The 27,386-nt window shown below is 39.2% G+C and overlaps 1 protein-coding gene across 1 annotated transcript in view; it reads left to right on the top strand.

Annotated features, from left to right (window-relative positions):
• The window catches only part of MARCHF11 (membrane associated ring-CH-type finger 11), a 114,680-nt gene extending 87,558 nt beyond the window's left edge, over positions 1-27,122 (top strand). Inside the window, exons 3-4 of the mRNA XM_010374094.2 lie at positions 3,154-3,346; positions 26,634-27,122. Of these exons, the coding sequence (XP_010372396.2) occupies positions 3,154-3,346; positions 26,634-26,956 (516 nt within the window). The 3' untranslated portion in view covers positions 26,957-27,122. The remainder of the gene's footprint in view (positions 1-3,153; positions 3,347-26,633) is intronic.
• Positions 27,123-27,386: the final 264 nt, after the last annotated feature.

The raw sequence follows: 27,386 nt of genomic DNA, 5'->3' as shown, positions 1-27,386 counted from the left end.
GCTCACTATAGATTTTGTACAATTTACCCTTCTTTAAAAAATAATCTTCAAAAATCCCAAATTACTTCTTATGTTTACAACAAAAATAATTTCTATGATGATAGTGAATAGTTAAGCTTCCCAGTGTACCGTAATCAAGGGTTGTTCTTTTTTTTTCTTGCCTCTGGACATAATCTTAAACACGTTCATTCCAAACTACTAGGCATTTGAATTGTACACAAATTTAAATTTGCTGTCACCAAAACAAATGTGAAGCGTTCCTGTTTCTTGTTTCTGGTGAGTCTCTCCCTTCATTCATTCACCCTCCTCACCTAGGAGCAGCCACACCTCGTGTGTCAGAAGTGTGCCATACAGAAAATGGAGAGGCTGGCACCTCAGGGTCAGTACTTGGCCATTCGATTTCCAGGGTCCCAGGAAATACTACAACCAATGCATCCAACTGTCACTTCCATCCTCCCAAATCCAAGCATTCAGTAGGGCCTGGCCACACTACATCTACAGACACCATGGTGAATTATCATGCAGGGAGGCTTGGATCAATTAATTAGTAGGTCTTATTGAAGCCAAATATAATTCATTACGCAGTTTCGAGCTATTCAAATTTAACTCCCCTAAGATTACATCATAGAATTATTGGCAAACAGAAAATAGATATCAGTAAAGTCTCTTCTTGGTGAATCCTTGTTACTCACCTTTGGTTACCTAGGACTCCTCCAATTCAGGCATACACATTTTGAACATGCAGCCCATTATATGAAAGTCAAACACACACACACACACACACACACACGCCTCATGGACTTAAAGGATGCTTTGTTTTCATCTATCTGATGTGATTAATAAATTGCTAAAGGGTAAGGTAACGTGTATAGATGTGGTAGCACCCATTTAGGATGGATGATAACTGTTTTCTTCGTTGCTCACCATGTTGCATTCAAAACAAATTTTAATGAGCATCAAAACTGAACAAGAGCAAGAGATATTGACACGTCACCTCTGTTTGGTGATACCAGATTTAAAATGGTTAAAGATATGAAGGCCTGGCAGTTTGGTATAAATGTACTTAAAATTATGACAGGAAACTGGAATAAAACAACTTCAGACACATCTTGGAATACAGCCTTGATTCCTTTGTAATCACAAAATAACACCAACTAGTTTAATTATTTTTTATTTTAAGTTCTGCGATACAGATGCACAACGTGCAGGATTATTACATAGGTATACATGTGCCATGGTGGTTTGCTGCACCCATCAACCTGTCATCCAGGTTTTAAGCCCCACAGGCATTTGGTATTTGTCCTAATGCTCTCCCTCCCCTTTTTCCCCATCCCCTGACAGGCCCCGGTGTGATGTCCCCCTCCCTGTGTCCATGTGTTCTCATTGTTCAACTCCCACTTATGAAATAGTTTAATTTTTACTCATTCAGAATTGTAAAAGCACAAACCATTTCTCACTAAATTAATCTTTACATTAAAATGAATGGAAATCTCTTTCTCACGGTATTTCACCAAACTTTGCTGTTTGGTTCTGTTTTTTAAAAGAAAAATAAGGCAAATGACTTTAGAGAATGAAATATTTCAAATGTACATTGGTATTTCATCTTTAACAAATGTAGAATTGAATAGCGTCATGAATATGCAAGGTCACATACATGCTTAAAAATGTAAATTATTTATTTGTGGTATGTGTACGAGAGAGAGTGTGACAGAGAGACAATGAGAGAGAGAGGATCAGTGTCATCAACTTACCGTTTGGGGATACATAAGTTCAGATTGAAGGTAAGTAAAGCATTTGATGAAATTTCAGATTCATCTGATGGACTACTGATTGCTTAAGCTCATTTTTAAAAAGATTTAAAAAATTGTTGAGGCCGGGCGCGGTGGCTCAAGCCTGTAATCCCAGCACTTTGGGAGGCCGAGGCGGGCGGATCACAAGGTCAGGAGATCGAGACCATCCTGGCTAACACGGTGAAACGCCGTCTCTACTAAAAAGTACAAAAAACTAGCCGGGCGAGGTGGCGGGCACCTGTAGTCCCAGCTACTCGGGAGGCTGAGGCAGGAGAATGGCGTGAACCCGGGAGGCGGAGCTTGCAGTGAGCTGAGATCCGGCCACTGCACTCCAGCTTGGGCGACAGAGCGAGACTCCGTCTCAAAAAAAAAAAAAAAAAAAAAAAAAAAAAAAAGAAAAAAAAAATTGTTTAAGAATTCTTCTGAGAAGCCATATATTGCCATAGCCAGAGATCTTCCATACAGGATGAGATTATACAGGTTGTTTGGAGTTTCATGGTTTACTGACAAACCTTAATAACAATTCTGGTTTCATTTCTGCTTCAATTATGCAAAAGTAGGAACATGACTAATTAATCCTCTCCAGTCAATAGCAGCCTTGAAGGATTCTTGATCATTTGTACTGTAAATTTCTTTTGAATATTGATACTTAAGGCACCAAATTATTTGCCCCACTGAAGAGTACATGCTGAAAATGTTTGTGAGTTTCAAAGATACTTCGTGTAGGTACAAATTCTAAATCTTGACAAAAATGCTTCATGGCTTACCCATTAGATAATAAAAAATCAGTAATATCTGAGTATATGGAATGTACCAATAACAGATAATGTACAATTTTATACTTCCCTTATGATTATCCTAGTGTGTTATCCTAAATGACTTTTTCACTGATGTTCTTATATAACTTACTTGCTTTTTACATTTTTTTCCTACAAAATCAAGAGACAGTTCCCTCTTTTGCAGTAGCCAAATGTATTAAGAGCAAACTAAATTACCAGATAGAGAAGTTCTCACCATATATGGTCAGAGTGTATTTAATTTCATGCATGCGTGAAAGATAATAATGTGATTTCCAGGTACTAAATATTCATTAGCCATTCACTCTCAGTACTATTATCTGGAATCAAACTAGATTAAACTTACAGAATGGTGAATTACTGAAAATAATGAAGTTAAGGCAATTCATTAATCTTTATCTGCTTGTCTTTTTTATAGCCTGGATGAAATGAAAAATTCATTTGGGGGACTGATCAGATTTCAAAGGGTCTAACATTATGAAAAGAAACACTGAACTGAAAATGTTTTTTTTTTATTTTTTAATTACACACAGCACCTTTCTTACATGCCTCTGTTTTTCTTTTAGTGGCAGAGCATTTCTATAACACTGGTTGAGAAAGTTCAGATGATTGCTGTAATCCTAGGATCCCTGTTCTTAATAGCCAGTGTGACTTGGCTCCTCTGGTCAGCCTTCAGCCCCTATGCAGTGTGGCAGAGGAAGGACATCCTTTTTCAGATCTGCTATGGAATGTATGGTTTTATGGATCTAGTGTGCATAGGTAAGACCATGACCTTCAACGTTAACACACTGTCAGTAATCCATTTCTTTCAGCGATTACGTTTTCACCATTTGGATCTAATAGAGAATGTTGCGGATTGAGTTATCTCAGTTCTCCAGTTAATGAATTAGCTGCGGGTCACAATTGGGCTGCTTTTCTAAGAAAGCACAGATTCTATATTCCTGTGTAGTTTGAAAAAAAAAGTTAACAGGATAATGCCCACTTAAAGTGAGATACTGTGCAACTGAAAGAAAGGAGGAAGGGTTGAAGAAATTATTTGGAGTGAATGATCTAAGGATAGTCGTTTATTTCTAAGGAATAAGAGCAAACCAGTTGTCCTTTACAAAGCTGGGGGTCCTGGCCAATGCAAATGGCGTTACTGTATTGTGCATTTGGGGAGAGGACAGACATCTCCATGTCTTACGTCATGATGACTGTGCAGATTCTCTGAGGGCAGAAAGGGGCCGCTTGGAAGGTTAGGGACTTAGGGACAGTTTTCCTTGCTGGCCTGTGTCTCTTTGTTTTACTTAATAAACTCAGTGACTTAGAAGATAAAAAGAATCAAACATTTTAGCTAAAATAAACCCTAGGAAAAGGTTACTTCTGTGCTTCATTTGACCCATCTGTTGTTCCCTAGTACTGTGAGAAAACGGAAGCCGATCATGCAGCATTTATGTGGCATGTGTGAGGTGCACAGGCATCGCGATGGTGACCAGTTGGTGAGGGGTAGAGCGGTGTGGGTGGCTGTTGGGAGATACCACGGCATCCGGAGCATTTTCCTGCTCTGACGTGGCAGAAATGCACAGGCTCCACCCAGATCTACTGAATTAGGTACTTTAGGGGTGGGGCCCAGCCATCTGAGTTTTACAGTCCCTCCGAGGTTCTGATGCACGCTGAAGCTTGAGGACTACCAGCTTCAGGGGATGGATGCTAAGCTTGGGATCAAGAGACTTGGTTTCCAATCCTGGCCTCTGCTTGGGCAGGTCACCTTCATCCCTCCATACTTCTGTTTTCTCACCTATAAAAATGCGAAAGGATAATTCCAACCATGCAAGTCTAAATAAAGGAACTAATGATTATAAAATAATTATGTTATTAATTAGAAGTTATAGATTAAGTATATTTGATTAAATTGGAAACGTTGAATAACTTTGAGATCACTTAAATTTAATGCCTCTACTTACTAGAGCTTTAATTTGACTAGCAATTTTAGTATCTTCAGTCATTTTTTTCTAAAAGAACTCTATAAATGTTTAAAATATGATCAGCATGATTTTTTGTTTTTACTTTTTTCTTTCCTCCTTTCTCACTAGTACAAGTCTAATAAGAAAGAAAATGATCAAATTTCAGGCCAGAAAGAAAAAAAATAAAAGAGCGAATGTTTTGAATAATATATAAACTGACTAGATGTTGCCTGAATAATTGAGCTAATCATGTATATGAACAATTTGCATGAAATGTGATAATGCATATGAAAGCATTTGGAAGTTCGAAATCTTTATTCAAATATAATCTCTAAGGCATTGCTCTAATAAAGAAGAATCACACAATTGATCCACAAATTGAATCCCTTAACACATTCAAAGACAGGGTTTATTCTGTCTTTCAGCATGAATGATATAAAATGAAGTGTTCCATTGATATTAAAAGGGGAGATGCAAAATAAAAGAGCCAGTTAGTTCCCAAGCCAACCTGGAAAGGAAAAAAGTCCAGTTGACTTTCTTGCCCTCAGTATAAAGAGACCATGCATTTCCTGGTTAGGAAATGATTTTTTTTTAATTTCACAACTTGCATTTAGTGCTGAGTTATTATATCTTAAATTCTGATGACTAATGTTAGTATTTTAGTCAAGATTATTGCAATTCTGCTTTCAAGAGCAAAGACATAGGAACAAATAATCTTTCAGTAATATATGACAATTTGAAGCTTCTCTTTTAAAATTTGAGCATTTGCCCATTTTATAAAATCAAATTTCTCAGAAACAAAAACAGTTGCCATTTCTCTGGAGATATTTTGGAGAATAAGTTTTTTTAAATTTTTTTTAAAATTATACTAGGGTACATGTGCAAAACATGCAGGTTTGTTACATATGTATACATGTGCCATGTTGGCGTGCTGCACCCATTAACTTGTCATTTACATTAAGTATATCTCCTAATGCTATCCCTCCCCACTCCCCCCTCCCCACAGTAGGCCCCGGGGAACATCACACACCGAAAATGAGTATTTTATCTGAGTCTTAAATATTGACAGTACGTTTCATTGTGTTTTGACTCATCAAATCCTAATTTTATCATTCCATGATCTATTTGTATACTTTGAAAAAAATTAAAGAATTCTGATTGAACATTGTTTATGTTACTTGGCAGTTTCACTAATTAGTCTGTTCTGGCCTGGAGAATATCTTAATTTTTTTCCCCAAGAAATTAAGAAACTATTATAGTAAGACAGCAAAATACTCGTAGTCTACCAATAGCCAATTGGATTGCAGCCAGGAAGAGCTCCTGCTAATATTTCAAATTAATTCAAATGTCTGCAAATTAAATGCAGACAGTAACAAAGATTATATTGATTGTACCTTAAATACTCCTGACTGGAAGACTTAGAGTTAGAGTTAGTGTGAAAAGCAGGTTTACAACTTTGCATCCCATTTCCTCAGCTCAGTTTAATAAATATTTCCTAGGAACTTTCTATGTGTTGAATAGTGCTAGGTTCTGCGAATAAAAATAAGAGTTGCCCACTTTCCTCCCCCCAAGGAGCTCATGAGGAGGACAGGCAGGTGAGTAGGTGATTCGAATACACTGGGATGTGCACAGTTGCGGAAGTATGCACAAGAAGGGGTAGTTGGACAACACCAGGAGGAATGAACCTTGCGGTGCTGTGTGTAGGGAGGGGAAGGTTTCAGGCTGATTTCGTGGGGAAGTGATAGCCAAGAGATGAACAGATACTTGGCAAATAGAGAGCTGGCCTCCTTCTTGCCATGGGAAGATGTGAGATTGGCTCCCCATTCAAAGAGTTTTAACGTAATTGGAGACATCCCTCTTTCCTGTCTGTCCAAGCTTTCCAAACTTGATTCTACCTAAGTAGAAGAAACAGGTTGGCAGCTTCATAAATATCATTTGAAAAAATTATTCTGAAAATCCATAGAAGATTGTTCCAGAATCCAAAAATGTTATCATCCAGCCAGTCTATGTAATGCTTAGGAGAGTTGGATTGTTAAACAGAAGTTAAGATTTGGAGAACATTTGTTTACTTGGGGAAATTTATGTACTTATTCCTAGGCACAGTGAATTTGTTTGTTGCTTTCATTCGTAATTAATACATTTTCCTCTTTCCAAATATTTAGTTTTGTTTTTCTTGCTATTAACGTTTTGAGTTCGCTCAAGGGTCTAGCCACTATTATAGTTGAAGCATCTAGATCGGAGTTGTTTGAAATAACTTTCTGCAAGGATGAAAATATTCTGTATCTGTGGCATCCAATTCTATTAACACTAGCTAAATTTGGCTAGTGAGCACTTGAAATGTGGCTAGTGAGACTGGGAAGTTAATTTTCAATTTAATTTAAATAGCCACATGTGGCTAGTGGCTATTACTTTAGACACAGATTCTGCACGGTGGAATGGCAAGTGTGTGAGAACTTGAATAACAGGTTTCCCTTTGTCTGTATAAATGGGTTGCACTTGCTAAGTGATAAAGGAATTCTTTTCCAAGAGAGATGAATAAAGTGAAAATGAGCTTGAGAATTAAGAGAAGAGTGTTAAAGTATGTGTGATTGCCAAGAGTTCGACAGTGATAAAGGAGAGACATGTTTGACAAATGACTCTTTTTGTTACTGGACTTTTTAAGAATACTTCTATGGATCAAGTGTGAATTTAAGTTTCAATCTGTACTTATTATAAAATTCACATCTGTTTTAAGGAGATTAGAATGTAAAGAGATTATATTTGGGGAGCGTTTCTGCATGTTTAAATAGATGGCATGATTGTACACCAGGAAAACTAATAGAAAGGATTTAAGTCACTTTAGGATTTAAGCTAGTGGCAGTAATTTAGGGAGAAGTAACAGCCAGGGAAGCTCATGTTGGCTCCCCGCTAAAAAAGATTTTCACAGTGGACCAAGGAAGATGAGCGAACCCAGAAATGAAGCCTACCTGCCCGGCAGAAGGCCTTGGACAGGGAATTTGCTTCTTCACTCCACCCTGGACACTTTGAGAAAAAATAGAAGACCATCATTTCCACTGACCCTTTGATTGAAGGGAAGCTAGTGCCACAAGAAGAATATGTTTATTCATCACTAAAAGTTTGAGGGACCAGAAGAGGGCCATGTGATTACAGGAGTTATTAGATTAACTTGCATCTAAAAAGTGAGGGCAGTCACCAAGTCATTTTAGCGTCTGATAGAACCAGATGAGGTGAGTTCAAGTTCTTGTGAATAGAAGCAGCAAACCAAAACTCTGTTATCATCAGTGATATTTGTAAAATAGAGATAGTAGTGCTTGTACCTGTAATCAACACTGTAAGTTAGTGGCAAATCCAAGTCTGGAAATGTTTTGATCTTCCCTCAAACACTATGGGAAGAAATTGATTACGTTTATAACGCTTAAAAACATGGATTGCTTTGGCCTCTTAAAATTTTTCCTAATTGTCCATATAATATACACACACATAAAATTTGTGCTCATAATTGTGAAATCCATAAAGTTAAAAAAGACCACTTAACTCACATCCTCAATTCTGCTATGCTACTCCCTTTGCAGAAATGTCCCCTCTCTGCATTTTGAGGTTTATCTTCCAGATTTTTTCATTAGGTTTACATGAGTTTAGGTACATGGATACTTCTGCATTTTATTTATAAGTGAGATCATACTGTTCAAGGTGCTGAGAAAATAGTCTTTTTCACTCAACGATATAATCTAGAGATCTTTCCCTGTTATAACAGATGCACAACAATGTATTTAAACTTTTTTCTACTGATGAATTTTTAGGTTACTACCAATTTTTGCCATTAGGGACCATGCTGTAAAGGACATCATTTTATATGAATATTTCTGTTAGCGCAATTCTGAGAAGTGGAAAGTCTGGGTTGAGTAATAAGCTTATATAAATTTTGGTAAGTCCTTTTATATTGCCACCTAAAAAGGCTTTATCAATTTATCTCCCTCCCCAATACATATGAGGTCCTGTTTCCTCATACCATGCCACTTGTTTGACATTTTCATCAGTGGTTTTAACGTTTAACATCATTCGAGTAGTTTTCTTAAAATTAATTCCATAGCTATTTAGTTTGTGGGACAATTTTATCTAAAAAAAATAAAAATGGCTCTACTAGGTCATGCCAATGTGCAGCACTTCCTGCCTGATGTTTTTTGGGATCTAAGGATGTGATATGCAGGGACATCGACGAGCTCTAATCTGTAAACACTAAGAACTGATCAAGATCAGAGACCTTTGCCTCTCAAAAACCCTGCGTTCTCCAGCACACTTTAGGAGTCTTTGGGCCACGTTTTTTAAAAAATCTATTATACTTTTAACACTGAAGGGATTTTAGTTCTTAGTCTGTCTCTTTTTAGTATAGAAAGTGCTCCCTGAAGTTGCTACAAGAAAAATAGCCCTCTCTGTGGCTAAAGTATTGATCCTGTTATTATTGCCTGTTCTTTTTTTTTTTTTTTTTTGAGATGGAGTCTCCATTTATCGCCCAGGCTGGAGTGCAGTGGCGCGATCTCCAAGCTCCGCCTCCCGGGTTCACGCCATTCTCCTGCCTAAGTAGCTGGGACTACAGGCATCTGCCACCACGCCCAGCTCATTTTTTGTATTTTTAGTAGAGATGGGGTTTCACCATGTTAATCAGGATGGTCTTGATCTCCTGACCTTGTGATCCACCCGCCTCGGCCTCCCAAAGTGCTGGGATTACAGGTGTGAGTCACCACGCCTGGCGCCTGTTCTTCATATTATTTTATTTTTCAAATTAAAGCACAAGCATGCACAATGGAGGAGATATAGGCATATGCGCCCGCACACACACACACACACACACACACACACACTTTCACTCTGATCCCAGATTGATCCCTGATACACACCCACGAGGAACCAAACATACCTCTCTTGTGGCTCTTTTGAAGTAATGAATGGAAGTATAATGTAGTTGTTTATGTTGTCTTTCTTTTGAAAGCTACAGAGATTAGGGAATTTTAAAAAATAACCTGAGATATACCAGAATGAGGATCAGATCAAAATATCTTCTTCTTGTACCAGTTATATTTAATACTAAAAAAAAATGCTGCTTCTACAGAAAGTTCATGCTCTCCAACAAACTTTTATTTTCCTGTACTTTGAAATGAAATAATTTTTCTTTAAATCCATGTAAATTCTTTTTTTTTTTTTTTTTTTTGACACAGTCTTGCTCCATCACCCAGGCTGGAGTGCAGTGGTGTGATCTTGGCCCACTGCAACCTCCATCTCCCGGGTTCGAGAGATTCTCCTTCCTCAGCCTCCTGAGTAGCTGGGATTACAGGCACACATCACCACACCTGGCTAATTTTTGTATTTTTAGTAGAGACTGGGTTTCACCATGTTGGCCAGGCTGGCCTTGAACTCCTGACCTCAAGTGATCCGCCTGCCTTGGCCTCCCAAAGTGCTGGGATTACAAGCATGAGCCATCTTGTCTGGCCTATGTAAATTCTCACAGTTATTGTTATAACCTTTTTTAAAAATCTGTCTGTCCTGTTCGATAATACATCTAGCCAGAGCTACTTTGGCACACACAAGAAAACTACTTAGAGTTACCAGTTGGTAATACATTCACGTCTCATTATAGAATTTAAGAATGATAAATACCATGTATTACTATGGTCTTAGATTGATTATATTGGACATATATTTACATGTTTTAAAGTGAAGGTAATATTTTTCTCTTGCTTCACTTTGCTCCTTTTTTTTTTCCAGATAGAGCAGCTAAAAGTATCACATAATCTAACATTTTATTGACATGAAGCTTAAAATATACGTTTACTAACTCTGTGCTGTATGTATAAAGGTGAAGAATTTTGAAAACGAAATTCAGGATAATCAAACTCTGTGATCACAGATAAGTTTCCCACATGGCAGATGGACTAGTAACTTGTCTGTTTAAAACCAGTATTGTTTCCCCCTAAAATGATGCCTTTAGGTCATCATCATCCAGCTTGTAGCTTGCTTTCTGTGAATATAAACCAACTAGAATAAGGAAAGCATAACTAAGAAAATAAATCTACTGCTAAAGAAAAATATTATAATCCATTTCAAACAAAATATACATGACTTTTGGACTATCTCCTTTAAAAAGTTTTTCACACCCTCTCATATCTCTCAGCATGATTCAGGAGTTGACAATGATTTCTTAAATTATTTTAGGTTAAAAACTTACTTACTGAAAGGAAAGAGAAAGAAATTAGCATTGGAAGTTGAAATATACCATGATTTACAGCAGAAAAAAATGAGTTTGCCAAAGATGGCAGGAGAGCCTTAAGTTCGTTGCCACACAGGTTCATCAACCATAGACGAGTGTGCTTGAAAGTGTAACTGTGGGTAAGACCTGCAAAATGTGCAGCCTTTGGATCATTGTTGATAGGTAGCAATTTCTTAAACTGTAAAATATTTATGAATAAATGTGAAATTCATCAAGTAGTTTCAAGTGAAGAATGTAAAACTACCAAGAGAACAATCAAAATGTCCGCTGAAGACTTTAGGGCCTGTGTGGTTTGGGGATGTCTGAGTAGACTAAGTTCTTTCCTGGTCTCCCTGTGGAGAGCCAAGACCACCAGAATCCAGTGTGGTCTGATTCGGGGCCACTTGCACAGTGAAGATACTTTCTCTACAGGAAGTGGAGACCACAGCTGCCAACCACCAACACCCCCGTGCTGTACAAGCAGAGCAGCTGCACACCATTCAAAAGTGTCATCAATTTTGATCAACAGACTTTCATCACAAGACTTTTGGAGCGCAAATCCACCCATTCGATTACCACCCAATCACCGCCACCACTACCAAGCCTGGAATCTGAGCTCCTGTGGTCACTGAGGATAACCGAGCTTTGGAAGTCGACAGGTCAGCATTCACCCATGGAGTGGGGGTGCAGAGGCTGCTTACTACTGAGGCTGACAGTTTGGGTTACATGGCAGGCGAGTTGTAGGAGGTGGTGTTGCTGTGTCTATCTCATTTCAAGTTTCATGGGAAGTATTAACGTGAATGTGTCTGCATAAATTATAGGGCATGTGAAGAATGAAGCTCACCTTAAACACTATTTAGCTTAATAACCAGGAGAGTTGATTAGCCTAGTATTTCCTTTTGGAGTCTTCATATAACTGCAGTTTTCCCTCCAGACAGAAGAAGTATATCACCCACCTCTGCTGCAGGAAATGCTTCCATTTCCTGATTTATAATTTGATCTGGGAACTACATCTTCCCAAGCACCACAATTTGACTACTAAGGAGACCTTTGCACAACTGCTTCTCCAGAAAGGACAGGAACATTCTTCTCCTCTTGCCCAAACCCCTGTGGGTTTTCCTTCAACTTTCATCCCAAGTGGAGGAGCCCTGGACTGTGAGGTTGGCCGTGCCGGGTGTCTGTTACTCACGCAGACTTGACTGTTGCAGGTTGGCATGTTCTGGTAGGTCATTAGGAATCATTTCTTAAATTGAATAGAATTCCTTTACAAGCACAGATCGTTATTTCCTGGCTTCAGACTATCTTAGCGTGCTTCGCGCCCCAGGAAATGCCTCAGCTTCATTTAGAGAGAGTCTGATTCAACGTGATGAGCCTGAAACACAAGCAGTAGTTGATCCTCCAACAGGAGTCCTTGCCTCGGATTCTTCATGCTTTGAGCACATACTGGGAAAGGCCCTGGAAAGCGGAGGCAGAGCAGCCCTTTTTAATGAGAAATTGTCAGAGGAGAAACAACGCTTTATCCTTCATATGCTTTGAGAAGTAGGCCATTATTTTTTCTCTTCTCTGGAGGTACAAATTATGGGCTTTTCTATGCCTTAATCATACTGATGTTTACCGATGTCTCTAAAGATTATTATCATAGTTGGTTATGAGTGATACTATTGCCTTTAAAATCCTGGGAAATAACACAGAAGGGAACTTATTTTTGCTACTTGCCCCTTAGTGCTGTGCATGGAATAGTCTCTCAAGGCTAGTTAACCCTTTAAGGCCCCCTCAAGGGGGGAAAACACCCCAACCTAACACTCTGCTCTTATCTGACTCTGTAAAATTAAAGTTCTTATGGAGAAACATTAATATAATTAGCAGGACAGCAGACTGAATATGTTATTGTTGAGTTTCGTCTCCTCCATAGAAGACAGTGTGACACTGTCAGCTGTCTCTTTCATTGGGGGCAGTCTAGCCAAAGCAGCATTAGTAATCTGTTGAGCCAGCATTCATTGCGTATTTACCGTGTGCTGAGCCTGGCGTGTGGGATAGAGGTATAAATAGAACAAGGCTTGGCAAATTGCAGCCCGAGGGCCAAATCCAGCCCACTCCCTGTGTTTGTACAGCCCGGGATCTAAGAATAGCTTTTACATTTTTAAATGGTTGAATACATTTTTAAAAATATTATTTCATGACATGTAGAAATTGTGGCGAATTTAAACTTTGGTGCCCTTGGATAAAGTTGTACCTGGATGCAGCCATGTCCGTGTATTTACGTGCTGTTGATGAGAAGTTGTGGCAGTGAATGAAAGGTTAGTGCGGCCTGAAATATTTACTCTCTGGCCCTTTTCTGAAAAGGTTTGTGGAGCCCTGGAATATAACAATTCCCTACTTTCCACCTGAGGAGGAGGAGACAGCCAGGGAAATAAGCAATTATAGCCTGGAAGTGCCAGGAGAGAAATGTGTATGAGAGCTAATGGGGGGAGGTTAATTACACTTAGGACCAGCAAAGTCTATGGGGGAGAAAAATTTTAAGGAAGAGCAGGAATTAGGATGGGGCCCCGAGAGAGGCAAATGCCTAGACCTAGTAACATATGAAGTCCTGTCATTTTTAAAGAAATCGTGTGAAATCTGGAATGGCAAGAACAAAAGACGATTGTTGAGGCGTAGCAGTAAGGAAAAGGAGCCTGTGGGTGGAGCTCGGGAGGGAGGCCAAACTGAATGCTCAGGGAGACCCAGAAGGATCCCTGAATGTGGCTGATCAAGCTTAGTATTAAAAAGAGGTGTTTGGTAGCATGGACGCACAAAGGAGAGTGGGGATGAAAAAGTGAGAAATACTATAATAACCCAGGCAAGTGATTAGGCCTGCATTAAGACTGCTGGGAAGCTGCTAGAATTGAAAGGGATTAATCACAAGTTACGGTGATCAGCTGTATGGCGGTAGGATGGAAGGGGTTGGAGGGCTAAGAGCAAGAGGCCCTCAAGTGTTATTCACAGAGGCTGATTGGGAGATGGGCCATCAGTTGCTAAAACACTGGCTATCAGAAGAGGGCTAAGGGAGAGAAAGGTCATAGGCTCCTTCTGAATGTTTTCTTTTTTGCAGAGTGTCTGGGGAATCCAAGTGGATATGGCCAGTATGCAGGCAGATTTAAGGATCTGGAACTCAGGCTAGAGGTTGGAGCTGGAGATTTGTATCTGGTAGCTGAAGCCAGTGTCTGCAGGGAAATTTCTTGGTGAGAGGAGCAGCAGTTTGGGGAATGCGGTGGAGAAACATGAAGGGGAGGGAGACGATCGTGGCGGGAAAAAGAAGAGAGTGGGGTCAGGCACACCAGGAGGAGGTAACTTCTAGGAGGAGGAGCAAGTGGCCAAGGGTGCCAGATGTCCTGTGAAGGGTTAGGGGAAATCAAGCCAACAATGACTCACTGGACTTGGCAGTGGGTTGAGAAGGGCTGGGATGGGCAGAAGGGGGTCCAGAGGTGAGTTCACAAATCTTAGCTGGCAAAGGACACAGTTAAATGAGGGTAGAAGCCAGAGCGAGGTGTGGAATCAAGAAAGGGTTTTATTTGTTTGCTTTAATAGTAGTGTTAGGCATGGGGGGTGCTGCAAAGACACACCCAGAAGAAATCAGAAGAAAGAGTGAAAATCCAGAGATGGGAAGGGGCAGCTTGATGTCCCTGGGCCTGAAGAGATGAGAGCCCAGCGCCCAGGAAGGGCTTTGCCTTGCACAGGAGGGACCCTGTGTCCTGAGGTTAGATGGGCACAGCTGGAGGCAGCTGTATATTCTGCCTGAGAGAATGAGACATTGAGAGGCCTCCTTTCAAAAGACTCCTTGTTTCTCAGTAAGTAAGTAGTGTGGCCATCCGCTTAGACAACAGAGGCACAATGTGGGAAAAGACTCGGAGGAGAGCAATGAATGTGATGCTCAGCTGCTGAGGGCCCTGGGGAGAGGAGGCTAAGCCCCCTGCAGAATCACAGCATGACTGAGCACCTCCCTGAGGCTGGAGCAAGGCCACCAGATCCACAAGGCCATGTGGCTATGGTCTGTTGCCCCAATAGGGATGAAAAGTAAGTGCAGAGAGGTGAAGTGGTGAGAGTGGGTTAAGATATGGTCTTGTTCTCCAGAATTTCTGGAAGGCAGCAACAAGATTAACCTTGCCTTTCCCCTCAAGTGAGGAGAGAATGGCTACAGGATGGGCTGAGCTTTCTAGGCTGCTAGGGAAGGAGCCAAAGCCAGAAAGAAGCTGGTGTATTGGGAAAAGATCATGCAGTCTAGGGCCTCAAAGTCTTTAGGAGGTGGAAGGGGGTGCATTGAGTTTAAGAAGGTGGGTGAGTGGGAGGCCTTGGAGGTTGTTGTCAGCAATGGGATGGGAGAGCTTCAGAGCTTGGAAATTGGAATGGTTTCTGGAAGAGCAAGGCCCAGGCTGGGGCAAGAGAGGAATAGTAGAGGGCAATGGGTTGTGTGTGTTAGGCCAAGCCATCCACATGGACCCTGAATCACGTGGGTCTAGGGGGATGGAGGGTGTCCAGGAGCCAGGGGTCAAACCATCCATGACCATGGAGGGTAGCTGAGAGGCCACCAGGGCACATCTCCCGTGGCTTTATTCCATATGTGAGTGTACACATGTGTGTGTTTTGTGAGGCTTTACCCTGTCACTCCATGGCTTTCCAGAAGACAGTCTGTGGGAATTCCAAACACATGAGGCTCAGGAGCAACTGCATAGCCTCAGAGAGCTCTGAGTGTATCTGCAGGAAGTCTAAAGTGAGCTTATGTAAGAGGCCAAATCAACATGGGAATAGGAAGCCTTCCTTGGAAGAGAAAGCAGAAAGTAGACTGTGCAGCAGTGAGGTCACACCATTACAAGAAGAGCCACCTGTCCCCATCCCTCACTGGGGAAGGTCCAGAGGAGGCCGCTCCATTAACCTGAAAACCTGGGGATTGTTCTTCAGAATGAACCCTGCCCCTCTGGGGAGCTGTTGGATTTGTACTATTTTGCACCAACGAACTTTGTCTCAAAGGAATGTGAACACGATCATTCTTCTAAATGATGCTTAAGGATGTGGAACTGTGGGTGCCGGCAGGGCAGGGGAGACAAACTCTGGGCCATCGGGAACCACACAGCTGAACATAGAAATGAAGCCCGTAGATGTTTTCAGCCGCTTCCAAGGAAACAATTTGACTTAGGGTTTTTAAAAATGCATCTCCAGTGATGTCTAAGATTGTATTTACTGTGATCCGGGCAACATTCTAAGCACTTTACCTCGATTTTCCCACTTAATTTTCACAACCATCTCAGGAGGCATAGATACTGTTATTCTCATCTGAGAGATGAGAAAACGATGAAGCAATTTCCCCAAGATCAAACAGATGGCGAGCAGGACCCAAAATAAGAACCCAGACCCTGTCGCTCCAGAGCCTGTGTAATGAGTCAGGTGACCCACGTAATTCTGTTTATTGTTTGGTAAAAACCCCTCTTTATATGCTGAGCTTGAATAACTTGAAGAGCTTACAAAATGTTTTCTATATAAATAATAAAGTGAAGCTATTTAAATTACTGTCTCAAACACCTAAGACGTGGTATAGGGAGTAAATACCTTTTTAAATAATAGATGAACTGTTTTTAGATCAGAAATGGAGAAAAATTTTCCTTGAAAGCCCAAAGTATTCATTTATTTTAAATTAATAGAGTCCAAAACAAATGGAAACATTAGTAAGGGCAATGGAAAACATGGAATACACTATACCAAAAGCCTTTTTCTCTCTTCCCACCATTCTGAGTGAAACAATTTCTTAATAAGAATTATCTATGTAAAGAATCACATCCCAATCTTGAATTTTCTTACTAGGACATAGAATAGAATATTAAGGAAACTACTGTCTGAGCATTTATATATTCAGGTTAAAAATTTCATTAATATTTTTAATTATAAGCACCTTACTGATGTCATGCGATGAAATAGAAGAGTTACAGATTTTAATTATACTTAGATTTACTTTATACTTCTTATTTATTATTATACTTATGATTATACTTAGGTAGTTTCTGTTTGGAATTTTTGCCTTCTTCCTGTAGGATTTAAGAGAAGTGAAAAATGAAGCCAACAAAAGTGAAATAGCCTATTAGTCATAAAGATAAACAGGTTTTAATTCGACATTTCAATTTAGATCTTTAAAAATATTATTTTCACCCCCCAAAATAGAACAACAAATATATGTATGGTTTACTGTGAAAATTATTAAAATCTTTTTGTGAGTTTGCAGTAGACAGTTTATCCATTGGAGAAAAAATAGAAAATTAGTTGTATTTATTTTCACTTGCCACTAGGAAAAGCCCACCAAGTCTCTTAGAAAGTTCTTAGAAAGTCTCTTTCTAAGAACTGGCTTTAGTCCATATACTAGAGTGTGGTAAACAAATAGAAATCTACCAAAGCAATTCCCCATGCTAAAACCTTAAATTAACACAGAAGATAGACACTGATAGGCTTTTTAAGTCAAATACAGTTTTCATTGAATCAGGTTGCAGAGTTATTTATATTCATAAATTGTGAAGGTTGCCGTAATCCTTCTACGCCCTATCCAAATACTGCAATGTACCCTTTAGGATAAAGGCCAGAGAAAACTTTACCCATCTCAGCCTTTGCTGTTACAGAAAAGAGATTTTAATTCTATCATCTCCTTCATAGTCAGTGTAATGTCACTCTGGCCACTGGCCATTTCACAGGCTGAGGAGACACCGGTGTTGACTGGCTTTGGCCGAGGATGGCTCCTAAGGTCTGAGTTGTCGCAGCGCAAGCACACGGGCGTCCTGTGTCTGGCTGTGATTCTGGGCTCAGACACTTCCTAGGTACAGACCCCTGAGCAAGCCACACTGCATCACTTATCTGGGTCTCAGAGTTCTCATTCCCCAAAGTGAGAGAGTTGGATTAAATTACATCCACTACTTTTTAATTTGGAAATTCGGTGACTGTGCTTGTCCGCCAGGCTCTTGACGTTCTTACTCCTGTGATACATGATGCTCCCCCTTTGCTGCAAGGTGTTTCATCTGTCCAAGAACTGAGAGACAGAATTGAAACTTCATTCAACTAAAATTTAACTGATTCCAGTCCATTCCACCAATTATAGGAGAATTCTGGGATATCTTTATGAAATTTATTATCTATAGAAGTATTGGACTGTTCCTTTCTTTTATTGAAAACAAATACATCCATTATGTTTTTTTCTTGAGCACCGTAGGGAAGAAACTTAGATAATATAACAATTTTTCTCTCCTATGAGTTCTGTTAATCAATTTTTTAAAAAATTGATAAAAAGATACACCATATTTTTTATAATATAGAGCCTTCACAGCTTTTGAGAAATATTCTTTAAATGTGCCAATAGTGGGTTTGGGCTCCAGGGTTACTAATCAAAAGATCAGGAGATACTCCCATCTACAAGGAATTTTAAAAATCAGTTCAGTGAGTGATTGATTCATTGGGTTCTTAGGAAAACAAGAGGTCAGAGGAATGGACAGTTTCCTTTTACTCTCTCTATTTTGCCTGAAATAGCAGGGAGGAATCCATACCTGTCGCCCAGGCTTTAGGCCTGGGCACAGCCCAATATCTCAGTTTGTGATTGATATAGGCCAACATTTGATGACCTGGCCAGCAAGACAGTGGGAGAGGCAGCTACCGTTTGCTGCGGCTGAACACAGATCCTTTTAAAGAATTTTAGTTCTTCTGCCCTGGCCATGTCCTCTGCCCATATTTTCCCCTCACCACCTTTACCCCCAAGACCAAAACCCACTCATGAACTATGGGCCCCAATCCCTAAACTCTTTTCCAATCTCATCCTGAACTGCCTGTCTCTGTTTCTTTGGCATCTGCAAATATTACTTTAACCTTTCAAAGAACAGTCCTTTTCTATTTTCCTAGATCCTTTTCTATTTTCCTTTCTATTTTCCTAGATCCTTTTCTATTTTCATAGAGCAGTCACAGCTAGATTAAGTCATTCCTCGTGACCCCTTAGATCCCAGTGATGGCTACTCTCCTCTCTCTCTCTCTCCCTCTCTTTCAGCAAAGACTGAGTTTTGACCTGGATATTAAGATAGGAACAGGTTCCCAAAGGCAAATAAGACATGGTTCTGTTGTCAGGGAGCACACAGATGATTAGGAATTTCAGGCATAGAAGCAAATTGTTATAGTATAGGTAGTAAGGAAATCAGTGGGGATATTTCCTGTGTAGAGTGATGGGCAGTAGAAGGAGGGAAAGATTTATTTTATTTGAGTACATCAGAGAAGAAATTATGAGAGAATCGGGATCTTGAAGCATAATTAATACTTCATTGTGCAAACGTAAGAGCCGGCATTCCAGGAAATTATCCGTCTTATGCTTCAGCTCAGGTTTGCCAAGAAGACAGAATCAACAGAAGTTTGTGCAAGAGGAGAGAGGAGTCATGGTGTCTCCTAGGATTCTGGTTTAATTGACATGGGAGATGGTCATTAACTAAAACAGGGATGGCAAGACAAGGACAAATTTAACCTGTGTCAGAACCTTTCAGAAAAGGGTGTGCTTCATTCGCTGCCAATTAGTAAAAGATGAGACTCCATCTGACAATTAGACTTTGCCATCTTGTTTTTTCAAGCAGTGGTGTCATCAGCTTTGGAGATCCAGCACAGATGTGTTTTTTGCATCCAGGCCGATAGCTGCAGACTTCATGAAGCATACAGGAGGACATAGACAGTGGCAGTGTCATAGAATGAACACTGGTTTTCTTGTGTGTGCTCTTGGAGAAACTCTGACATCATTAGGATCTTCATTATTGCATTGATCATTTCTTCATGTGTGCTTTTATCTACTTGGGGGTGGGGTGAGTTGGATCATCAATATTTAGAAATCAGCCAGCCCCTTTGTGTCAAGGGTTTTTTGTCATGGTAAGTTTCACAATAATTCATTGTCCCTATCATGTTTCTTGCACAGAGGCTTTTATTTTATCAATGGTAATGATGCATCTGTATTTGAGCCCTTGAGCTGTGATGATCAACATGCTGTTCTCAACCTGGTTCTATGAATTTTACATGGTTCTAGGTCATTCTGAGAAGAGCAAAGCTCCATACCATTTATAGTCAACAATAGAAAAACCAACATATCTTGGTTCATCTCGCTAATGGTCTATCAATGTTATTTATCTTTTCAAAGAACCAGCTTTTTGTTTCATTTATCTTTTGTATTTTTGTTTCAGTTTCATTTACTTCTGCTCTCATCTTGGTTATTTCTTTTCTTCTGCTGGGTTTGGGTTTTTGTTTGTTCTTTTTTCTCTAGTTCGTTAAGGTGTGACCTTAGATTGCCTATTTATTCTCTTTCAGACTTTTTGATGTAGGCATTTAATGCTATGAACTTTCCTCTTAGGACCACTTTGGCTGTGTCCCAGAGGTTTTGATAGGTTGTGTCAATATTATTGTTCAGGTCAAAGAATTTTTAAATTTCTGTCTGTATTTCATTGTGACTCAACGATCATTCAGGAGCAGGTTATTTAATCTCTATGTATTTGCATGGTTTTGAGTATTCCTTTTAGAATTGACTTCCAATTTTATTCCACTGTGGTCTGAGACAGTACTTGATATGATTTCATTTTCTTTCTTAAATTTGTTGAGACTTGTTCTGTGGTCTATCATATGGTCTATCTTGGAGAATGTTCCATGTGCTGATGAACGAAATGTATGTTCTGCAGTTGTTGGGTAGAATGTTTTAGAAATATCTATTAAGTCCATCTGTTCTAGGGTACAGTTTGTAAGTACATTTTATCTGGGCTACTCTTTTACATTATTTGTTTTTATATGGACAACAGTGGAGATGCATATTCACAAAATGCTTATATATAATTAAGACATTGTAGTTTCCAGATATCTGGGTTTTAGGATATCAATTTATGACAGCTTTGTTTTGTGAGCTTAGTGATTTTTGTGATGACATGTGTATATCTTTCAGTCTTTACATCTTTACATTTTATCTTTTGCATGTTTTGAAAATATATTCAGATACAGTTCTATATATATTATTATATATATTACTTCACATTGTATTTATTTATAGTTCATATACAGTTATCTGTCTATAGCTTCATATATAGTTCAGTCCAACAAAAAAACATTCTGTACATACGGAAGTAACCATGACTTATAGTTATTGTTTGATGTGTGTTAACAAGACCCAGCAATAGATTAGTGACTTTTAAAGTGATTACCTCTACAGTCACATCTAAATTTCCACAACTCCTGGACATTTAAGTTTGGGGCAGATTAAGAAACTGTGTCAGGAGGATTCATGCATTGTATTATATTCTAGCAAAGATCATCACAACAAAGGGTGTCTTGGGCCACAGCCTCGTTTGATTAATCCTCTTTGAAGCAACCACGCTCAGGCTTTCACCAAGTAACAGCAGAAATTAAGGAGTCAGAAGTGGCACCAGTTTATTAGATGGTTTCTAAAATGCTCTTCTAGCACATGGATTAAACAGAGCCTGAAGTCCCAATTTGCTTCCTGTGCACACTGACTTCTCAGAATGACATGGGGTTGTATCTATGTATTATAGAGTTTGGGTGTATACATATATGAGATATATTGAGACTGTAGGTAAACTGCATCACTCTCATTTAAAACTTGAGTAAATTAAGTTCTGGAGTTTGTGAGGTAAGCAAAGTTTATACAGTTAGTTTCCATCTTTACCATCCTTGTGTGTCACTGACATTATTATACCTCTAGGAGTGCCGGTGAAGCAGCCACTCCCTCCCCTCCCCTCCCTTCCCACGCACAGAGAGAAAAGAGTTGGCAAGGCTTATTTGAAAACAACACTGTAGATGATGAGAGCTTTGCCTGGGAAGCCACACTCACCCCCAGTCCTCCCAGGAAATGCAAGCCCCTGATGAAACCACAAAGGAGTGCAAGGCAAAACTCTGTGTGCTGTTCAATCAAAATGACCCTTGAGAAAGCTAAATAACACAACTTGTGGCAGATATTTGGCCAGCAGCGTATCTGATGTCTGCTGAAGGCTCTCTTTCTGATTTGCAGACCACCATCTCCCTGTTATGCTCTCACATGGCCTTTCCTTGGTATATGTATACACACACACACACACACAGAGAGAGAGAGAGAGAGAAAGAGAGAGAGCGAGAGAGCACTGATGTCTCTTCTGTTTGTTGTAAGGACATTAATCCCATCATGCAGGCCCCACGCTCACAATCTCATCTAACCCTGATTACCTCCCAGAGGCCTCACTTCCAAATACCATCACACTGGGAATTAGTGCTTCAACATATGAATTCATCTGGGGACACAAATGTTTAGTCCATAGTAACCTCTTTTATTTGGTTATTCTGTGATTAGAAGAGACTTCTATACTTTGGAGATTTAGGATGGATGGGACTGTAGCACTCAAGGTTTACATTTTAAACAAATTTGGGTTCCAATCTCAGCTCTGATTCTTCTGTCTTCATGATGTTGGACAGCTCTCTGGGTCTGAATTTTCTCAACTGTAACATTGTTTAAAACTAGTACCTGTTTGTATTTGTTACTCCCAGCTACTCAGGAGGCTGAGACAGGAGAATGGCGTGAACCCGGGAGGCGGAGCTTGCAGTGAGCTGAGATCGCACCACTGCACTCCAGCCTGGGCGACAGAGCGAGACTCCGTCTCAACAAACAAACAAACAAACAAACAAGTACCTATTTGTATAGGTGCAGTCAAGATTAGATGAAAATTGTGCATGTAAAGCTCTTAGCACAGTATTTGGCACAGAATAGGTTCTTGATACAAATTTATGTTATGAATTGTGAAAAACAACCAAACTTATCCAAACAAAAACTGAGACTGGTAACACAATATGAAATTTTTTGACCAGTGGTTTGGTAATTAATATAAGGTAAAATTTGTTTGTATTTGATCATAAATTTTGTAAGTCTCTATTAATTATAACATTTCATATGTTAAAGTAAACATAGACAAATGGTGTGTGTGTGTGTGTGTGTGTGTGTGCACGAGCATGGAGCATGTGAGCATATGTACCTTGGTAGCCTTCCCCATCACTTATTTGGGTAAATAACCTAATACCAGAAGGAATTTCAATAACACACCACTTCAAAATTTAGATTTTATTTTGCTCATATTAAAAACTGTTTATTCAATGAAACCAGAAATTATTTAAGCCTGCTTTTTCAAGATTAATCTCTAACAAAAATGTTTCTTTGCACTTCAGTAAGGCGGTGCTCCAGTTAAACATTACCAGTAAGAAAATGACAAAAACCAACCAACCAACCAACCACACACACACATGCACGTACTCCTCAACTCTACAAACCTTAAAGTCCCATGAATCATATTTTTTATATCCATGCTGTTAATAATGTAGCAAGTATCCTCAAGTATTTAGTATTTACATTTTATAGAAGTGATCATCACTTTTCGCTTCATGTAGGCTTAGTGACTCAGATGAAAAAGTGCGTCAGTCTGTTCGCATATGACCTGAAATGTCAAGGTGACAATTCATTTGATCATCAGTAAGAAAGCATGCTAATAGAGTTTTTAAAAGCTGGATTTTCAACAGAATGAGCCAGAGTTGAATGAATCCTTACCCTGGCTTTGCCGATCGTAGTAGTCACACCTGGTAACCACTAGCACAAAAGGCATTTCCTGTAACTCCACAGCATTTGAAGAAAAAGGGGAAAAAATGCACGTTACAGAGAACAGCCTTGGGGATGGGAATGGAATTCATTGCATTTCAGTAAAATCTGAGCTTGCAGAGGCCAAGGAGTAATTCTGAATGCTCATGGGGAATAAAACAAAATCTAAACATCATTCAGAACCTGCGGCAATTAAAAAGCAGCCCAGGGAACTGGAAATTCAAAAGGACTGCGTCTTCATGAAAACTTCAAGTAGTTCTCTCTCTTTAAATTTGGTTCAAAATGTACTATAAAGACCTGTGGGATTTAGTTCTGCATATTGGTTAGATTCATGTATTTAGAAAAGAGCTACCAGGAATATATTCCCGGAAAGTGACTTTAAGCTCTAGTAAGTGATCTGATTTCTGGCCTTGCAAAGGAAATCAATAAAAAAAAGAATAGGCTCTCGCAAAGTCAGTGGTTTCCTCTGGTGAAGCTGTGCCCCTGCACCCTCCATCGCTGCACTTACCCAGAATGAACCTGTCTCAGGCTGTAATTGTTTTGTGATTAGTGCGAATATGTGTTCCCCACCACATAGATTCACTATTGATTTTTAATTAATAATAGTGTCTTGTATTTATAGAGTTACCATCCCAGAAGAAATGTGAGGGCTTTGTAGCTGATGAATTCCAATTTGTCTTTATGTTGCCTGGCTGAATGTAAAGATTAGGTATACCGATTTTATTTTAAGGAGGAAAAATTGAAGCTGAAATGTTAAATTATTGACCATGGAGAATTCAGAAAGCTAACAATAGAACCACCAATTAAAATCTGATAGTATTGACTTTTCATTCTGGCTGTTTCCTGAAAATATCTGGTCAGTTAGGTCAACTTTGATTATTCCTTTGGAAAAAAGAAGTTGATAAAAACAATTATTTGAAATTGTTATGACAAATAGAAGTTTACATTTCTCCTTATTATTTTGGTCATATATAATAACTGAACTTAAGATGTGTTTGCTTGTTAGACCACATGCATTTTTTTTGTAACCTATATTAATATCTTCAGAATGCCTGTAAGTCACATGTATCAGAGATTTATCTCCTGGTGAGAGACTAATGCAAAACTTAAGTTCTGACATTAGGTAGGTGTCATTTTTCAAGGACTGGGTATCTCTGTCACCCACCTGGCATTGTTTTATCTGTCAAAAAAATGTAATAGTCTCTCCAAGAAAAACATGCTCAAAACACTTACCTCGTTGTTCCTATGGGAAGGTGACTACCAATCTTTCAATTACCCATTCCTCCAGCCTTGAAAACATGGGACTGAGTTTTTCCCCCTTTCTTCCATTACAGTTCCTGTTACAGTTCCTGTCAATTTTCCCTGGGAATTTATTACTTTATTTCTCTGTCGTATCCTTACTGCTATCACTCTGCTCTTCATGTAAATGCAGTGACCTCCTTACTGTCTCCCCAACTCCCCAAATCCACTTTAGATGAACTTTTCTAATAAATTCTCTGTTATTTTTGAAATTGTGAATTGTTCAGTCACCATAAATACACAGAATAATATGTTGAGCATTAATATCTCCACCACCCACTTTTAAAAATGCAACATTTGGGACACCCACATGTTGAAACCCTCTTTGAAGCCACTTCCCAATTTTGTTTCTTTCCTTCCTTCCTCACTACCATGAATTTAGTGGTTATTATTCTCATCCATGCTTTTATATGTCTACCATCTATATATGTATCTTCATTAAAATGGATAGTATTTATTAACTGCCATTGTTTCTTTCTGAAACTTTAATTTTTTCATTGTGACTTTGGAATTGTCATTATGGTTTCAGAGGTATCCACATTAATGCATATGACTATATTTCCTTTTATCTCTTTACTCTTATCCATTGGTTCTACGTACAATTTGTCCATTCTTCTGAGGATAGACTGTTGGGATGCCTTGCAGGTTTTTCCTTCAAATACAGGCAATTAGGTAGTAAACATTTTTTAACTTGCTTCCTTGTTCACATTTGTGAGAGTTTCTCTAGGGCATATACCCAAAGGTCTAACTGCTAAAAGGTGGGATCTGCTCATTTTTAAATTTATCATTAAAACGTGGTTGTACCAGCTGACATGCTCTGCTCACATGCCGTACTTCATCTACCAAAGACTATTCTTTGATCTCTCCACCAACTGCAGTGGACTTTCAGCCTCCTCAAAGAGAAGAGCTCTTCCTCACTTCTCTATCTGAGAGAACTTCCCCAGGGACTACTTTTTTGTGAGGGATCACAAATTCAAAAGCCTTTGGACTACACACTGAAATGTAGATGTGTGAAATGCAGGGTGCGTGACAGATCTGGAGTGGATAGTGGAGGTGGCACATGTACTAGTGCATGCTGTCTGACTTAACGGTTTCCAAGTTTGCTGTATTACTTTATTTTCCTAAGAGTCTGTCTCAGAAACGTGGAAAGAGCTGATTCACTTTATAGCAACAAAGAACAAGGACCCCGGAGCCAGCCTGCCTGTTTTTGAATCTCTGCTCTCCACTGCTACTGGTTGTATGATTTTGAGCAAGTTTCTGAGCATCCCCAAGGCTTGGTTTCCTTGTTTATCAAACAGAGAAAGTGCTAGTACTTACTTTATATGGCTATGATGAGTACTACATGGGATAATATTCATAAAGCTCTAAAGTAACTGTTCAATACATTTTGTTGAATTGTTGAGGAGAATACAAATAACAAAATTTATATGGTTTTTAAAAAACGGTGGGTCAGACATTATTTTAGGAACTGGGGAAACAGTAACCTTAGTATCTGTAACGACCTTAACATCTGTCTCTTTCTCAAATTAAATTGCCAGCTGGGTTCAAGCCCCTAACACATTGCTTGGCCACGCAATAGGCACTCAAAACTATGTGTTAAATCCATAAATGAACCTAGTGATTCTCCTAAGGCAATATAAGTGCCCAAGGCAAAATCTGAGCCATGATGGAGCAAGGAAATTATATCTGCGATAGCTTGATTCTCTACATATTAATGTATCTTCTGCTTATTCTTCAAAAATGGATTATTTCTGTGTCATATGGGCAGTAACTTGCCATTAGCCATAATATTTGAGTAGACAGAATACCATATTTTCCTGATGATGAATAACATAACTATTTTTGGATCCCTTACTAGTATACAAAATAACACTCTCAACCTTGGATTATCACCAGTCTTTTTGGTATTTTTATTTCCTCAAATTTTAGGTCTCATCGTTCATGAAGGAGCTGCAGTTTACAGAGTGTTTAAGCGCTGGCGAGCCGTGAATTTGCACTGGGATGTGTTAAATTATGACAAAGCCACAGACATCGAAGAAAGCAGCCGGGGAGAGTCTTCCACAAGCAGGACTTTGTGGTTGCCATTGACAGCTCTGCGGAACAGAAACTTGGTCCACCCAACTCAGTTAACCTCCCCGAGGTTTCAGTGTGGCTACGTGTTATTGCACCTGTTCAATCGGATGAGGCCTCATGAAGACTTATCAGAAGATAACAGCTCGGGGGAGGTCGTGATGAGAGTGACTTCAGTGTGACAAAAGCATAAGGTGATGCAGTGTGGACCGCCCTGCACATTTTGGAATGTAATTGCAATGAATGGCAAAACCATAGCACTTCTAAAAACACATCTATGAACTTTTTAAGATTTATGCTTTTTATATGAACATTTGAATTGCAAATACATTTTTTCTGAGAAAAAGAGTCCTCTTGTTCTTCGTTGTCTGGTTTGTCACATCTTTTATAAGTTGGTACTTGAAATCATTATACATATAATTTAACTATACTTGGTTAAAAGAATAATGAAAGTTATCCTTAAGGCCAAAACTATTTTTTCTTGCTTGTTTTAAATATATTTTTATGAAAGCTTTCGCTCTGTGTGTGATTTTTCAGACCCGTTACAAATGGGTAAGAGTTCAGGATGCTGTGGGCAGATTCCAAAGTGCCTGTCAGTTCTGCAACACAGAG

The sequence above is a fragment of the Rhinopithecus roxellana genome, chromosome 3 (assembly GCF_007565055.1).
Source record: "Rhinopithecus roxellana isolate Shanxi Qingling chromosome 3, ASM756505v1, whole genome shotgun sequence".
In the NCBI taxonomy this organism is placed as follows: Eukaryota; Metazoa; Chordata; class Mammalia; order Primates; family Cercopithecidae; genus Rhinopithecus; species Rhinopithecus roxellana.
Note: the sequence above shows the minus strand (reverse complement) of the source record. Positions and strands in the feature narration are given on the sequence as shown.